Raw genomic sequence first — 17,924 nt, 5'->3', positions numbered from 1 at the left:
TCCTTTTGATTGATGCTGCAAGGCAATTGTAACCGCGGATGATGGGATTAAGTGCCTCTTGAAGTGACGTTAGCTTCTTGTGGGAACAAAGGGGAAGAGGGGCACTCCATTCCTTTCTGCCTGAGAAGCCTTTCTCTTCCTTGCCACATAAAGAAACACAATTAACAAACATTATCCCCAGACGTAAATTGAAATGTACATGCAGACGAGAAGGGCTCTTGACTGCAATTAGACATATATGATCCAAGGTATTCTGGTCATTCATTAGTGCTAATTGTTTGAGGAAGACGCTCAGAACAAATGATTAAAATGTAGGTACCATACGAGGATTAAGAGCCGTGTGACAAACACAGGCTCTCCGCTGTACTGATGGCCCGCTTTGCCGCTCGGATTCAAGGGCTTGCTTGGTGTCGCTCTGTGGTGAGCTCTCCGGTTTGTCCCCAACCTGGTGGTGTTTACAACAAACAATGTCTTTCTTTCTTAATTAGTGGGAATGACTGTGTAAATGTTGGCATTTTATAATTGAATATCCTTTCTACTCTCTGAGGCCTTTGGGCTGTTATGGAAGTCTGTTGTTGGTTTTGCTGGGAATCTGCCTAAACTGCATTTTTTAGGTTGTGTTTCTTTGCTCTGTTTTCTTTAAAATGTCAGATGCCAGGGAAGGTGCAGGTGAAAGTTTGTCAGTTTGCAGGTTTGTTTGACTGCTGGAGACAAGGACTTAGGTAGCCCATACAGTTCCTATAGAGCTCAGTCTGGCTTTGCACTTCCTTAGTGGGGGGATGACAGGCTTGCACAGTAGTACCCAGCTCCTTGCCTGCTTTGCCAATAACATCCATCTGTAGTAGGGGAGGAAAATTCACCAGGTCCTTTGGCAGTTGAAACTTCTAGTAGGGTCCCAGAGATCTGACGGAAACTACCTGGGAGCGGGTTGCCCATGATGGTTGGTATTCCGCAGGGTTCCTAATGGCTAAGGGATTGGGTGATAGAACCATCTGGACTTAAAAGCAACTAAACACACTGGGACCTGGGGCCAGAGTAAGACTAATTTGGAAAGGCGGTTGGTCATTGAAATGCCTCCACCTTGACACTCCAGTTGCTGGTTGAGATCATGAAGTCAGCAAGACAGAGATGAGAGAGACCAAAGAAACGGGAAAGAGAAGGCCTCGATGGAAAAATGGGACAAGGAGACCCTAAAAGACTTGTGAACTTTATTAGGCAAGCTGGAGCTGAAACCAGTGTGGTCCTAAGCCAATATTCCATGCTTCCTCATTTGTAGCTCACAGTCTTCTCTGTGTTCTGTTTCAGTTTCTACAACACTGGGAGAGGGGTCTTTGGTTCCATGAGAACCAACAAGGCCAGGGCCTGTAGCTCACTTGTAGAGTGCCTGCCTCCTACGCAAAAGGCCTCTCACATAAGCCTGGAACGGTAGCACATGCCTGGAATCCCAGCACTGGGGTGGTAGCACAGGAGGGCCAGGAGTTCAAGGTCATCCTCAACTATAGAAAGAGTTTGAGGCCACCCTGTACTATAGGAGACTCTGTCTGAAGGGAAAAGAGAAAGCCAGCAAAGGCTTTCCAATCTCCAGGGTCTAGCCTTGTCACCCAACAGTACTTCTGAGGTAACTACCTCTTAGCCTATCATTAGCCACTCTAAAGGAAGATGATATCAGTATTAGACAAGATATAGGATAGCTTTATAGACTCCATTATCACATTTGGAATAAACACGCACGCACGCACGCACGCACGCACGCACGCATGCGCGCCCCTTAACTGTCCTTAAAATTAGAGCAGGTTCCAGGAGGCCTTACCTCAGACAGAGATGGAGACGGTTAGTTCCTGTCGTCTATTAAACATTGACGACAAAACAAAACAAAATAAAGTCTCTTTATAATAAAGTCTCTTTATAATGTGATTTCCTGTTCACATCCATATGTTTCATTTTAATTTTCATCACACTTGGCTCTGAATAATTACGAAGGAAGAAACAGTCTTAATCTTATTGTGGGTCCCACACAGTCAAAGCTGCAGTGCGTGATTCGACATCTCAGCTTGCATTTGCAGCTCTCGTGTGTGTGGCGTGGGTCTGGCAATTAGACCCAGGCTGTATTTTTTCTAAAAAATTATTCAGAGAAAGAGGAGGCAGAGGGAGAGAGAGAGAGAGAGAGAGAGAGAGAGAGAGAGAGAGAGAGAGAGAGCGAGCATATTATATCCTCCCAAAAATCTACAGACCAGAAGAGTCTAGGGACTGTGGCCAGCAAAGATATCAAAATTCAAAACTATGTAACATTTTGGCCTCACTTTCATTGAGATTGACACTTGAAAGGAATTTTTGAGCAATCTGGAAAGAAACAAGAGATTCTCCTAACCAAGATCAGTTTCATGACAGTTATTATTATTATTATTATTTTAAAGTGGAAGAACCATTTTCTCAAAATTATAAGACTGTTTTATTTTATCTGGAGTGAAAAAAGATTCTGCCTTGATTATTTCTCTCTATCAAAGAACCCAGTCTTGAGGAGGCATTAATTTGACATGTATAGCGGCCTTTGAACTTGCAAAACTGTCACAGGATCGGTCTGGGCTGCTGTGGCTTAGTTGGTGGGGTGCTCAGTATTTATCAAGACCTGAGTTTGAGGCCAGCCTGAGGTACATGAGGTAAGAAACAGAAGAACCATGGCTGCATCTGTTAGGTCTGCAGTTGTCCTTTTGTGTTGAGAGTCCCTGCTGGTCAGAGGTTGCAGTCTACCATGGCCTGGCAGCTCTCTCCAAGCTCAGCAACATGGAGGACTTCCCCTCTCTTCCTGGCAGAGAGGGCTTCCTGTTCTCCACCTAGCCTTATCTGGAGAGTATCTCTAGGCCCAGATGCCTGACTTATCTCTAGTGTGACCCTGGATACAGTTCCCTGCAGAAGCTTTCCCCTGGTGCGAATATGGTAATTAGACATTGTGCTAGGAACATACTACAGGACTGTGCTTCCACAGATGATAACTAAGACTTGTACTAGGAGCTTTATGATAGGAGCGTGCTGGTTAATGCCAATTAGGTTTTACCCCATCTACCACACCAATCCTATATATCCCCTATACTCTGGAGTAAAGTTGAGCTGTCTCACTGAAGCTGTCCCCTGGCAGGCTATTTCTGCGGTGTTCACAGGCCATCCACGGCTCTCTGTTGTTGCTTCTACCCCTTTGTTCTCATGGACTGGTAGCCAATGGACCTCGAAGAAAAAGGGGACCCCACATTTTATGACCTTAAAGGTTTAAAAACATTCTTTTCTAGCTCACATTTACTTATTCACCACTAAAGTTCAGAGTGACCCAGAAAACAACGTCTTGACTTTAACTGTTCCTTTTACCATTGGAACTTCCAGTGCTAAGGGAATCTCTTAAGTGGGGATGGTTCTGTGGGTATTTATTTTTATTTAAAAATATTTTACTTTTAATTAATTTTTTTTACTTTATACATTGCTTTATATATGTGATATCATTTGCCCACCTCATTTCTATAGTGGAGGTGCTATTATTTATTAGTGGGTTTATTTCAGTTTTGGTTTATTTGAGTTTATGCCCCTTGCTGGACTGGAATTCAATATGTGGAGGGGGCTGGCCTCAAACCTGAGTCTCCCAAATGCTGGGATTGCAGGCCTGTGCCACCTGAACACATATTTATTTTACTCAACTTATTTGTTTTAATTATTTGATTATATATGGGTGTGTGCATACACACGTGCTATGCATGTAGAGGTCAGAGGATGATTTGAGGGAGTTGATTGTCTCCTACCTTAGGGGTCCAGAGGTGGAACTGAAGTCTTTAGGCTTGGCAGCAAACACTTTTAAAATTTATTTGTTTCTGTGAAAGAGTCTCATGGCATTGCCCAGGCTGGCCTTGAACCCTTAGACTCCAGGTTCAAGTGATTGCTTTACCTCAGCTTCCCAAGTCTGTGGAACTACAGTTGTGCCTGCCACACCTGACTAGTGGGTAGCTTTGGTGTTGCTATGGGAACATGATTTCCCATACTCTCTACTGGGCTGTTTTTAATATATTTGCTACTAACTATTGTCTTTTCTGCACTGGGTTTTAGAATGAGATGTTGGGAATTTGAACACTGAACAATTGAGCTAGATCTGTTCTAAATGTTCACCTTGGGCTAGTTGTGGAAATCATTTTCCTGTCCCAACAGCCTGCTCCCAAATACCATTGATGGCTTCCCAAATAACTGACTTGGAGACTTAATATAAATTATAAATGCCTAATAGCTCAGGCTTGTTACTAACTAGCTCTTACAACTTAAACCCATTTCTAATAATCTATGTGCTACCCCATGGCTCGTGGCTTTTACCTCTATCCCATTTTGTATGTCCAACTTGTTCTCCATCTGGCCTGGTGATTCCCTTGACTCCACCCTTCCTCATCCCATCATTGTCAGTTTTGCTTTCCCACCTAACTTTATTCTGTTCAGCTATTGGCTAGTCAGCTTGTTTATTAAATCAATCACAGTGACATATATTCAAACCGTGTACACAAGGGTTATTCCACAGCACTTCCTCTCTGGTGATGCCCTGAGTTTCAGGATCTAACACTGTGAATGGTTTCTTTTGAGACACAGGGAAACTTGACTGGCTGGTCCTTTAGGTTTTTAATTACAATTGGCCAGACACTTTGACATGCCTCCAAGTACTGTGCCTCGGTTCCCTTGCAGTGGGGTGACCCTTGAGAATCCACATTTAGTCTCTCCAGCTGAGTCCCAGGAAGCCTGCCATGGACTACAGTCTAAATGCACTGTTGAGGTCTGACATCTTGCTGTTCGTGTTGGAATACGCTGTCAATCTCAGCTTGGGAAGGTAGAAGCAGGAATATCTCTCGGGGCAGGCATTGGTGGGGGTGACATCCTTTTGAGTCCTTTGTGTTTTCAGGAACCCCAGAAAGAACAGATACTAACTGCATTGTGTTCTTCATGTGGCTGGTGAAGATGTGAGGTTGCCCCACCTTTTTATTGAGACAGTGTCCCACTCTGTAGCCCTGCTTGGTGTGGAACTCGAACTCAAGAGACCAGCCTGCCCCTGATTCCTAAGTGCTGGGATTGGAGATAGAAGCTGACACTAGGGTGTTTCTCTCTTGATCCCATGTCACACCAGGGGGGAAAAAACCTAGTTTTCTACTCACATAGAACTCTCTCCTTCTCTCACCAAGAACAAGAAAGTGTAGGATTAAGAAGAGTAACCGCTGGGCAGTGGTAGCATAGGTCTTTAATCCCAGCACTCAGGAGGCAGAGGCAGGCAGATCTCTGTGAGTTCAGGGCCAGCCTGGTCTACAGAGCGAGATCCAGGACAGTCACCAAAACTATACAGAGAAACCCTGTCTCAAAAAACAAAAAAAAAAAAAAAAAAAAAAAAGAAGAGTAACCACTAACAGGCCTGTGCTCTCATCAGCCCCCAACATAAAGCAAGGAGTTATGCATGTATGCACGCACACACGTATATACACATGCACACTCAAGCACACACTCTTCTCTCCACCTCTACCCCTTCTCCTTTACCTCCCCTTTCCTCCCTAACTTGTACTTTGCCATTAGCCCAGCCTACATCCACTCTATCTCCCATCTCTATTCTCCCTCATCCTCTTTCTTCTCTTCCCCTCTACTCTCTGGTGCCTTTGACTTCCTCGACTCCTTTCATTGGGCTGGTCTGTCCTGCACCCCTTACCCTTGCTTTCACATTCCTCTTGGACAAATGTCTCTCTTTGTTCTCAGAGGGGCTACCAAATGCCCTGAAGCTGAGCTGCTCTGGAAGTGACTGGTGGTGTACTTATCACTAAAGACAGGCAGGCTGTAAGCCTGGGTCTCCGTGGGATCCACTCAAGAATTGTACAGTTGCATGGGGGCTTTCCCTGTTCCTCCAGCTTGCCACTTTTTCCAATCCATGCTCTCACCTGGACAACTAGAGCTTGGTTTCCACACCTAATAGATTCACTGGGAGACCGTGAGGTACTTCTGAATGGTTACCTTCCATGTTTGTGTGGCCCATAGCCCTTACTTAAGAAGGGCTGGCTTATGGCAGGCTGTATTTATTGTTTGCATGCTTGATCCTGAATTTGAATAGCCCTGGGTATGCGTTGTCATGGGGCATGGATGCACCAGGCCAAACAGATTTGGTGCTGTTCTTTTTGAGATGTTACATTGTCCAGGCTAGACTTCCTGGGCTCCTGCCTCAGGCTCTCATGTAGCTAGGATGATAGCTTCTTGCCACTGTGTTCATCTCTATTATTATTGTTGCTGTTATTAGGCAATATCAGGGATTGAACCCAGGGCCTCATCCATGTTAGACAAATGCTCTACTGCTGAGCTCTGTAGCCCCAACCCTTCAGCTTCTTTAATTTTTCTTATTTTTATAGTAAAATATACAGAGCATTAAAAAAAAATGTTATCCATTTTTAGTTGTACAGTGGTTTGAGAGTATTTCAAATATGTAGCTATCACCATTGCCCATCCTCTGTCTCCTAAACTTTTGTTTTTTTCCAAGCAGAGGTTCCACACCCTTTAATCAACAGTTCACACCTTTCTTCCTCCTCTCCCTACCTTCTGATAACCACCACTCAACTTTCTGGATTTTGGGTTGCTTTAGTGTGTGGTATTTGTGTGTGTGTGGTGTGTATAGGTGGAAATGTGTGTTAAGTATGTGTGAGATATATGTGTGTGGTATGTGTGTGGTGTGTGTGTGTGTGTGTGTATAGGTGGTGTGTGTAGATGGGACTGTAAATATGTGTGTGTGTGTGTGTGTGTGTGTGTGTGTGTGTGTGTGTGTGTATAGGTGGTGTGTGTAGATGGGACTGAAAGTATGTGTGTGTGTGTGTCTGTGTGTTGAGGTGGTTTCAATATACAGCCCAGACTGGCCTTGACTTGGTCATCCTCCTGCCTGTCTGACTTCTCTAGGAACCTCCTAGATTAGGACCATGCACTACTTATCTCTTTGTTCCTAGCTTCTTCCGTGCTGTGTACTGCTGTGGGATGTTCTCTATGCTGTGAATGTGTTGTTCTGATTGGTTAATAAATAAAGTGCTGATTGGCCAGTAGCCAGGCAGGAAGTATAGGCGGGACAAAGAGAGAGGAGAATGCTGGGAACAGGAAGGCTGGGGAGGAGATGCTGCCAGCCACCACAATGAGGAGCAGGATGTAAAGTACCAGTAAGCCACGAACCATGTGGCAAGGTATAGATTAATAGAAATGGGTTAATTTAAGATAGAAGAACTAGATAACAAGAAGCCTCCCATGGCCATACAGTTTGTAAGCAATATAAGTCTCTGTGTTTACTTGGTTGGGTCTGAGCAGCTGCAGGACTGGCAGGTGAGAGAGATATGTCCTGACTGTGGGCCAGGCAGGACTAGAGAAAACTTCAGCTACAAATGGCGCCCAATGTGGGGCCCGAACCCATGATCCTGAGATTAAGAGTTTCATGCTCTACCGACTGAGCTAGCTGGGCCCACCGAGGGGTAAGAAGGTGGTCTTAGCTTTTGGCTACTGCTCTCTGATCTCCAGGCTTTTAACTTTGCATTTGGCTCTGTGTTTCTTATTTAATAAAGCCAATCAGAATTACATCTACAATGTACAGAGTAAGTTTAACATGGTATCTGTTGCCTTTCCCATTTTCTGTAAGCAGAGACTCCTTTCTCAGGGTCACACATAGGAACTAGCTTTGTCCCTTTGCGTCCTTGTAGTCTGAGGAAGTGCCACTGCAGGTGCCTCACCATTGCTGCTAAAGCCAGGTATGGAACTCATGCCTGTAATTCCAGCACGTAGAAGGACTTTTAGGCCAACCTGGGCTACATAGGGAGACCATGCCTCAAGTAAAGAAGGGTGCTGTTGCTGGGTGTTGTGTCTGCCCTTCACTCTATAAATATTACTTTCCTAGGGGTTTCCCTCAGAGAGACAAGAGTAGATCAGCAGGGAAATACAGTCTTCCAGCTCATGCTTGACATATGGACAAGAGGCCTCAAGGCAGAGAGGCCTGGTCCATGGGTCATGCATTAGAGGTGAACCCCGTGTGGACCTCCCACCACCCTGTACATGTCTGCTTTGGACACAAGTCTTTCTTCATGTTGGTCCTAGTGGAGCTTGAAAGAGGTGCTCTTTTGTTCATGGGGGTTTTGTATTGGAAATACTTTCTCAGCTTTTCTGAACCAGCCACAGACTCATCTGCAGCTTCTACAGATCTCGAGAAGAGCCTTTCTGCCTGCAGGACAAATAGCTGTTGTGTGTCTCTTCCATCCTTGGAACACTCCCCCCGTCTATGCACTGTTGCCATAGTAACCAAAACAGCTTTTCAAACTAGGGAAGGAATCTCTCGTGGGCACTTGGGAACTTAGCAAAGTGAGAACATAAGTGGGGCTCAGTTATAGATGCTGGCGCAGATAACTGCCTATTAATAGCTTAAGCCAAGTGGAAATTAGTAGGTGAGTTTTACTGTTGCTTGGAGGGTGGGAAGGATGCACTGATGGGCGCTTATTATTACTTAACACACAGATTCTTCAGTACCTATGTCCATTGCTAGACAAGGTTGGAACTCAGTTTTTTTGTTCGTTTGTTTGTCTGTTTTTGTTTTGTTTTTTTCTTCAGTGCTAGGAGTGAGACTAGAGTCTTGAACATACTAGACAAATGTTCTACCCCTGGGTTACATGCCCACCCTTGTTTTTTTTTTTTTTTTTTTTTTTTTACGTGCAGCATGTGTGTGAGTGCATGTGCATGTGTGTGCACAAGCATGAAGGCTAGAAGACAACCTTGGGTGGTGTTCTCAAGAATGTCATCCATCTCCTTGGAAACGGGATCTAGGCCTGGAGTTCACCAAGCAGGCTACACTGGATGGGCAGTGATTCCCAGGGATCCTTTGGTCTGCTTCCCCAGCATTGGGATGACAAGTGTGCACCTCCATGTCTGACATTTTGACGTGCATTCTAGAGGCTGACCTCCGCTTCTCATGACTGGGAGACAAGCTCTCTACAGGCTGAGCTATCTCCCCAGGCTCCCTCCACCCTATTTTTAATTTTTTTATTTTTGAGGCAGTGTCTTGTTGTGCAGCTCTGGTTTTCCTGTAACTTACTGTGAAGCGTAGGCCAGCACTGAACTGGCAGTGGTCCTGCCTCTGCCTCCCAAGAGCCGGGATTACAGGCACACTCCTTTATATGTGGCTCTGTCTGTTGAACAGAAGCACTTGTCTCAGGGCAGCCTCCACACACTGGGAAGTTGTAGCTCTGGCCCGCGCACTTAGCTGCACATTAGAGCCATGAAGGGACCTTAGGAAAGGCCTGAAGCCTTGGTGTCACCTGCACCGGTGAGATGCCACGTCAGTGTCAGTGCACACTCGACGGCCTGGAACTCCAGGGTGAAGGCACACCCTTGACTTTGCCTCCAGAAGGAATTCCAGAATGAGCCAGTATGAAGCAGAGTTGGAGTTAGTTCTTCAAAAGGAGATTTAGTTGGACAGGTTTGTTGGTTTGTTTTTTGTTTCAAGACGGTATTTCTGTGTGTAACAGCTCTGGTTGTCCTGGAACTCACTCTGTAGACCAGGCTGACTTTGAAATCATAGATCTGCCTGCTTCTGCCTCCAAGTGCTGGGATTAAAGGCACACCACCACCTTTTTGTTTTATTTTGAAGACAGAGCCTCACTTGTAACTCTGGCTGGTCTGGAACTCTCCGTGTAGACCAGGCTGCTTTGGGACTCACTGAAATCTGTCTACCCTCCTGAGTGCTGGGATTAAAGGTGTGCTCCGTCATGCTCAACCCCTGAATTGATTATTTTTGTTGTGTGTTATTGCTTTAAGACAGGGTCTCATTGGCTGAGAATGAGCTTGAACTACTGATCCTCATGCTGGGATTACAGGTGTGCACTGCCATCCCTGACTAAATCTGATAAATCTTTAAACACTCTCTGGCAGTGGTTCTATTGATTCTTAGGTTGGGAGCCCCCTACCCCTGGACCTAGATACAGAAATAGGTAACTAGGTGGGGGAGGGAAGAAAGCAGAAGATGGGTCAGGCCGGGAGGGGCTTCCCTCTGAAGTGTCGCCTCCAAAAAGAGAACTCACCGTTAGGCTACCACATGTTTTTCAACTCATGCTCTGCATATTGTTTGAATACATTTACGTGTTGACTGTGAAGCAGCCATAACTTCAAGCATGTAAGAGAAAATAAGTTTGGTCTTGTCACCTATTGTGGTTGTATTCATAGCAGTACCAGCGCTGAACACAACTCAAGCACAGGACAGATTTGGGAGCAGCCAGGGATGGGGGAGGAAAAGAGGGAAGGCTTGCAGAAACCTCCCTCCCTCTGTGGAGCCAAGACTGCTGTGCTGGAGGCCCCTAGAGATCTCAGGGTCCACAATAGAACTTGAAATTCAGATCCCACTACACTTTTCTTTTTATGTCAAACATGTCCTGTCCTTCCTGAATCCTCTCAATCCTCATTGTACTCCAGCCTTGAGCCTTCCTGGCCTGTTTCACGGGCCGTTCTGTTGGATGTCCCTCTCTGCACCTCTGGGTAGGCCCTGCTGCTTTGGGGACACCTCTTCACCATGTCTGGTGTCCTGCAGCCTGGGGCCTTTCCATGCAGCAGCAACTTAGACAAGGTACCTGGTAAAGGCTGCAGCAGGAATGGCCCACAGTGTCTCTAGGACCCGGACAGACTGCAGTGGGAGGTCCCTCTGTCCTTGCCACCTGGTGTTTGTCTTTTTCCCACTTCAGTCAGTCAGAACATTAGGACAAACACACTTTCAAATCATTTGCCTTTATGTTTTCTAACTACATTTTACTGCCATTTTGAACCTTTGAAATGTGTTTATTAGTTTGTTTATCAGCCAATTATAAAAGGAATAAGAAAGGAGTGTGACATCACTTCTGATAAATGTTTAAAATAAGGGAAACATGCGGAGGCAGAAAGTAATAACCCCAACATCCACACTTCAGAGCCATCCCTAATCGAATTTCATGGAACTTCCTTCTAGGTATTTCTCATTGGATATTTCACTAAGTTAAGATACGATGCATTTATAACGTTACATCTCCCATTTAAAATACCAGCCCAAGGGGCCAGAGAGACGGCTCAGTGGGTAATGGCTTGCTGTGGGAGCCTGATGACCTGAGTTTGAGCTCCAGAACTACACAAAGGTGGAAGGAGAGAACCTTTCCTTCTATGCACATGCCCACCCATACGCATACACAGAGATAATAAATAAATAACGTATAATTAAGATATCGATTGAAACTTTCTTCATTTAACATTAGATATCTTTGTAAATATTTTTCAGCTTTCAATGAAGCAAAATTGACAAGACATATTGAAAGAGTACACTGTAATGTTCTGATATAGATATACATTATGAAATTACTCATTAAATAATTGGCACATCCATTACCTCTCATAGTTAATGCATATTTGATGAGAATAATTAAAATCTACTCTCTTAATAAGTTGGAAATATATGATATATTGTTAGTATAATCTCCAGGATTTATCTATCTTTTAGCCACAAGTTTGAACCCTGGACCAACAACTTCCCACTTTCCTTACCTTTCTTTGCCTCCTCCTCCACAGTTTGTTGAAAAATCACACTGCGACCTTAATTCTAAGAATAAGAGGTGGACCTTGTGTGTGTGTGTGTGTGTGTGTGTGTGTGTGTGTGTGTGTGTGTGCACGGGCATGGAGGTCAACGTCTTGGGTGCTCTCTGCTTTAGTTTTTGAGAGGAGGTCTCTCACTGAGCCTGAAGCTCACAGATTTGACTGGACCAGCTGGCCAGCAAGTCCTGGGGATCCTCCTGTCTTTGCCCCTCATCCATGCTGGAATTATGGGCAGACATCACTACAGGGTCTCGTAGGTTTAAACATTTTGGAACTCCAGAACCCAGTTCAGTGTTGTTTTTGTTTCTGTTTTGAGGTGTTTTTTATGTGTCCCAGGCTGGACTCAAACTCACGACCTCCCTGCCTTGGCCGCCCACTTGGTGCTGCTTCCCCCCCCCCCCCCTTCAATCTTGAGGCCTGGCTAGCTCCTGTGTAGCCATATATGATCTTGAGCTGATCCTCCTGCCTCACCTCCTAGGTAGTGGGATTGCAGGTGTAAACTACCATGTCTTGTTTATGTATTGTTGGGAATCAACCCAAGGCTTTGTGCATCCTTGGGTAAACACTTGACCTACTGAACTACATCTGTAACACCTGTCTCAGTCTCTTGAGTACTGGGATTATAGGCATGGCCCACTATGCTGAGCCTTGAAATTCTGGAGTTCACTGAAGGCCTGTCATGGACCACTTGGGTGGCAAATGTAGTCACTTTGGGTTGGTTTGAGTTTTTACTGTCCCCCACTTCTCAGTCATGTCTTAGCTGTGTATATGTTTGGAATGATTTGCACATTGCCTGATGGACTCAGGGTAAACCAAACCAAGACCATGTTCTCCAAGTATTAGGGTCTGTGTTTTGATCATTTCTGGGAGCAAAGAGGCTGACGCTGTTGCTGCAACACCAAGTGTGGTCTTGAGTTCCAAGCCTTGAGCTCTAGAACAAGGCCCTGTCAAGGAAAAACAACAACAACAACAACAACAACCTCAAAACATGATAGTTGCTGTAACATCTTCACCTAATGGAACCACCATCAGGCATTTTTCTGAGCTGGCCTTTACTGATTGTTTTTTTTTTTTTCCTTGTAAGAGCCATATTTTCCTATTTCTTTGTATGGCTTCTGATTTTTGATGTTGAAAACTGAGTGTATGTGAATCTAAACATGTACTAAGTATGTGACTCAGATTCCCCAGGGTTTACCCCAAGTTTGAGACCAACCTGGGCACCATAGTGATGAGCCAAGGCTGTGTAACAAGACTCATCTCAAAAAAGCCAAAAAAATAGGTGGACTGTTGTGGCACATGCCTTTAATCCCTGAGCTCAGGAGGCAGAGGCAAGTGGATCTTTGTGAGTTCAAGGTGAGCCTGCTCTATGTAGTGAGTTTTAGGACAGCCAGAGCTACATAGAGGGACCTTGTCTTGAAAACAAACAGAAAAGCCAAAATAGGGTGAGAGAAATGGCTTAGCACCTAAGAGTGTGCACTGCTCTTGCAGAAGATTGAATTCGGTTCCTAGCATCAATTCCGGTCACTCATAACCACCTGTGACTTCAGCTGCAAGGGACCCCAAAGACCTCTTCTGGTCTCCTCAGGCAACTGTATTACTTATATGCTCATGTGTTACCCACTACCACCATCACATACACGTAATTTAAATTTTTTAAATATTTTAAAAACCAAAATGAATGAATGGATAAGTGAAGAGTTCATTCACAAATTTATTTATTTTTACTTTTTAAATTTTATTTAACTTTATTTTGTGTGCGTTGATGTCAGAACCCCTGGAACTGAAGTTATAGACAGTTGTGAGCTGCTTTGTGGGTACTGGGAATTGAACCCAGGTTCTCTGGAACAGCAGCCAGTGCTCTTAACCACTGAGCCATCTCTCCAGCCCCCAACCCCTGATCCCTGACCCCGACTCCCATTCACAAATTTGTAAGTGCAGAATTCTATTTTGGACTAACCCTAGTTTACCTCTCTTGCAGGAAGGCATCTCTTGTGGCCAGTATCTGCAGACCTGGGTATAGCTCCTTGTCCAATCACAAGTATATTCCTCGGAGGGCAGTGCTGTATGTGCCTGGGAATGACGAAAAGAAAATAAGGAAAGTTCCATCCCTGAAAGTGGATTGTGCGGTGCTGGACTGTGAGGATGGTGTGGCTGAAAACAAAAAGGTAATGGTGGTTTTCTGAGGAGGGAAGCTGGCTGGAATCCACTGCGCTAGAACTAGCATGTTCGCCATTGGCAAAGCGTTGTCCTCAGCCTTTGTTGATGGTTAGTGGTTTTGGATTCAGTACTTAATATTGGTTCTAACGCTCTGTTATGTGTCTTGTCTGAAAAAAGGGACACTTCCGTCAAAATATATCTTAAAACCATGGCATTTAATATCTGTGATCAGTGTGCACATAGAGGGGTAATCAGTTTTGCTCTGTGCTGTTGGTTGTCCTATGAAAATGAATTAGATGTTTCTTGAATCATGGTAAAAGATTCCCAAGCAACTGAAATTGAAGGAATTTATTTTTTCTTCCTCTTTTTTTAAAAATTTTTTTGAGACAGAGTTTTTCTGTGTATTCTTGACTGCTCTGGAACTTGCTCTGTAGACCAAATTGGTCTCAAACTCAGAGATCTACCTGCCTCTGCCTCCTAAGTGCTGGATCAAAGGTGTGGACCACCACTACCTGGCTTAGGAATTTATTTTTTCTTAATACCACCAGGTATATTGAATTTTGGTCTTAGGTTGTCTGAGACAGATAGCCAAGAACACATAAGGTAGTTTTCCATGGATGAGTCAGTATTTCTTCTACTTAAGGAGATATTCACAGGACTCAGAGCTGCTTGTGGCTTCTGACCTCATGACCTGACTAGTTTGTAGACAGGTAGATGGGGTGTTCCTGGTCCTTCCTCATTAAAACAAAACTATTTTTAATTTAATAACTTCTAAGACAGGATCTAACTGTATTTCCCAAGCTGAGCTCAAATTTTCAATCCTTCTGCCTCAGCCCCCCCACGCACTGGGATGACAGAACTGCACCACCAGACCAGGTACAGAAGTTTCTTACCTGGTAGTTGAATAGCAGATACTTTTGATTTATTTACTTTTATTTTTTTAATGTGTTTTGTCCATGAGTATATTTGTACCATGTGTGCAGTGCCCACAGAGACCAGAAGAGGGCATCAGATCCTTTGGAACTGGAGTTATTAGCCACCATGTGGGTGTTGGGAACTGAACCCAGGACCTCTGGAAGTGAAGCCAGTGCTCTTAACTGCTGAGCCATCTCTCCAGCCCCCTGTTTTGCTTAACTTTCTATTTATTTATATATTTTGAGACAGGGTTTCTCTGTGTATCCCTGGCTGTCCTGGAACCCACTCTGTAGACCAGGCTGTCTCAGAGATCTACCTGTCTCTGCCTCCCAAGTCCTGAGATTAAAGGTGTTCATCACCACAGCTGGCTTATTTTCAAGATTTTAAGTAATGAACATGCATTTGTTTGATAATTAGGTGGAATATGTAAATCTGTATAATAATAACTTATGTATGCATGCAAATGCTTTGGTTAAAAACATGTTTTCCCCAACCTTTGTTTGCTCATTGAGCCTGGAGGCCATCTGGATTCCTGCTGTCTGGGTGACTTCCTACTCCCCATGAGCTGAAGGAGCCTGTCTGAACTGTACAGCTTTCTAGAATAATTACTTTCCTTGGAGATTCTAGCAAACAAATATTTGCCTTAATTTAAAAAAAAAACAGTTAATTTCCCATATTTTCTTAATGATAAAACCCAGACTTCCCAAGTATTTGAGAAAGATTAGAATAAATGTGTAGAATTTAAAGCGGCTACTCAATGATTTTGGTATATAATTAATACAATTAATCTTCTTTCTCCTAGAGATTAAAGTTAATAGACTAGACTTTTTTTAAAGACTATAATGCGATTCCAGTGGACCCCTCCCAAAACTCATGTAGTATGCTCCATGATTATATAGATACCAGGTTGTAATTCCAGTTCTGTGTAACCTCAGGCAATTCACCTTACTTCTTTCCCTCAATTTTTTATCTGTACCATGGGGATGACAATATCTCCCTTTGTCAGGGCTGGGGATTATTATGGGAGAAAAGTTGATAAAGTCCCTGCAAGTAGCTTGATGTCCTATAGGAAGTGGGTCAGATAAAGCCTGTAGCAATCTCCATTAGAGGGGAGTTTATTTTAGCATAGTAGCACAGAAAGCCCTGGGAACCCTGGATAAAGTTCTGTTTCTTATCAAGTGTTGAGGCTGTTCTCTGAGACCCACCTGAGGATCTTTTCTGTCCCTCTCATGAAAGTCTGGCTCCTTCCTGCCTCACATCTGCTTGTGTATCTGTGTACTCAGACATTCTCTTTCTAGATGTCAGCAGTTGAGTTACTACTTAGATGCCTGAGGAGATGAGCAAGCTACAGTTGCCATCTTGAATCATATGTTCATGCAATGTGCGTTTATGCTTTTTGGTGTGTGTGTGGTGGGCAGGTGTTTGAGACAAGATCTCTCTATGTAGCCAGGTGTCCTGGAATTTATTATGTCGACCAGGCTGGCCTCAAACTCTGCCTCCCAAGTGCTGGGATTAAAGGCATGTGCCATTTTGCCCAGCTTCATGCATATGCTCATGTGTGTAGACACCAGAGGTCAACCTTGAGTGTCCTTCCTCAGGTATCTCCACTTTATATTTTGAGACAGTTTATCAGCTAGCAGATTAAGAGAGGCAGGCTGGCAAGGGAGTCCCAGGGATCTGCCTGTCTCTGTCTCCAGGATTGTCTCTGGCTCAGTGCCGGGATTACAAACCTACCACCACACTTTGCTTTTTACATGGGTACTGGTGAAAGGGTTTTGCAACCAAAGAGTATCTTGGTAATTGGGGCCAAGAAATACTGAAAAACATCACACCATGCAACAGACCTCATGTAAGAGATTTATTAGGAGGGGGAGGGATGCAAAATGGCTTCCTCTAAGTAGGATAGAGACAGCTACAGACCAGGTGGTGATGGTGGGCTTTATAGGGGAGTATGGAACATGCGAATAGGGAAATACAGCTGGGGTGGTAAAGGTGGGAAAGCTTAGTATTGGCCTTTAGTGATGATGGGGTCCTTGGCGCTGAGTCATTGAAGGTGGGATGGGGGATGGGGAGCACCTGGCTCTGCAGTGTGGGTGGTTCTTAGTTGACTGGGGTTTAAAGCCAGCTTCTCATGCTTGTGGATGACAACACAGGGTGGTGTCTTTATTAGGACACTGAATTCTTTCATTATAGCCGAATAGTGCATTAATTGCTAAACATACTTTTTTACATGCTGAGTTAAGAGTCAACTAAAATTCCCTTTAAAAACACACAGAAACCCAAGGCTGTGGTGGTGCACAGTGGAGACCTTTAGTACCAGGAGGCAGATGCAGGTGGTTCTCTGAGTTCGAGGCCAGCCTGGTCTACAGTGAGTTCCAGGATGGCCAGGGCTACACAGAGAAACCCTGTCTCAAAAAAAAAAAACAAAACAAAAACAGAACAAAACAAAATATCCACAGAAAGTCCTGGTAAGCCAGCATAATAATTATAAAAAGTGAATTTGGATATTATTTGTTTTGTTCTTAAAATTTTTCTAGATGTGATGGTTACGCTGGTCAGTTTGACAGGCTCTAGAACCAGCTTGGAAATAAGCCTCTAAGCATGACTGTAGAGGGTTATCTTCATTGAGCGTAGAAGACTCACCCGTGTGGGTGTAACTGACCGGGATCCTGGACCTTATAAGAAGGAGAAATTGAGTCGAGCTCTTCTATAGCGTCCGTTGCCCTTTGTGGCTGCTGTGACCACACATTTTAGGGTCCCCCTACCTTGACTTCCACACTGATGGAGTGTACCTCATACTTCCTTCTGTAATTGCTTGTCGCCCTATTTTATCACAAACAGAGTGAAAACACAAAAGAGGATTTAGTTCCATCTCATGCACTGTGCTTCTCATTGTTAGCGTCTCAAGCTTCTTCTGGATTTTGGTCTCATCATCTGACACTCAAATCATCTAAGCATTTGACAAGCGTGCCATATGAAGATCTAACAAGTTTGTTCTGTAACTGTTAAAGAGGTTATAGCCAAGGACTGCACAAGCCATCCCCGAGAATCTGTCTGAGTTTGTTTAACCAATATTTAAATGGTGCTGACAAAATACCAGACACTGCCAACTGCATGACAGCTTAAGGAGGCACTACAGCTATATTCCTTTTGCAAACAGGGAAACTGAGGCATCCTGGGGGTCATGCTCATGATTTATCCTGGGGATATGGTGATATAGTCCTCTGAATCCAAAAATCCAATCTCTT

General features: G+C 44.2%; 1 protein-coding gene across 5 annotated transcripts in view; it reads left to right on the top strand.

The window, feature by feature from the left end:
• Positions 1–17,924, top strand: part of Clybl (citramalyl-CoA lyase) — a 237,850-nt gene that overhangs the window by 126,198 nt on the left and 93,728 nt on the right. For all 5 annotated transcript variants that reach the window (XR_008216910.1, XR_008216909.1, XM_052732392.1 and 2 more), the window contains exon 2: positions 13,583–13,769. Coding sequence is in view for 3 of the 5 variants with exons in the window: in XM_052732392.1 (XP_052588352.1) it covers positions 13,583–13,769 (187 nt within the window). In the remaining 2 variants the exon portion in view is untranslated. The remainder of the gene's footprint in view (positions 1–13,582; positions 13,770–17,924) is intronic.

The sequence above is a fragment of the Peromyscus californicus genome, unplaced genomic scaffold, assembly GCF_007827085.1.
Source record: "Peromyscus californicus insignis strain IS unplaced genomic scaffold, ASM782708v3 Scaffold_12__1_contigs__length_115047231, whole genome shotgun sequence".
NCBI classification, from domain to species: Eukaryota; Metazoa; Chordata; class Mammalia; order Rodentia; family Cricetidae; genus Peromyscus; species Peromyscus californicus.
The sequence above is the reverse complement of the archived record's forward strand: the minus strand, read 5'-3'. Positions and strand labels throughout refer to the sequence as shown.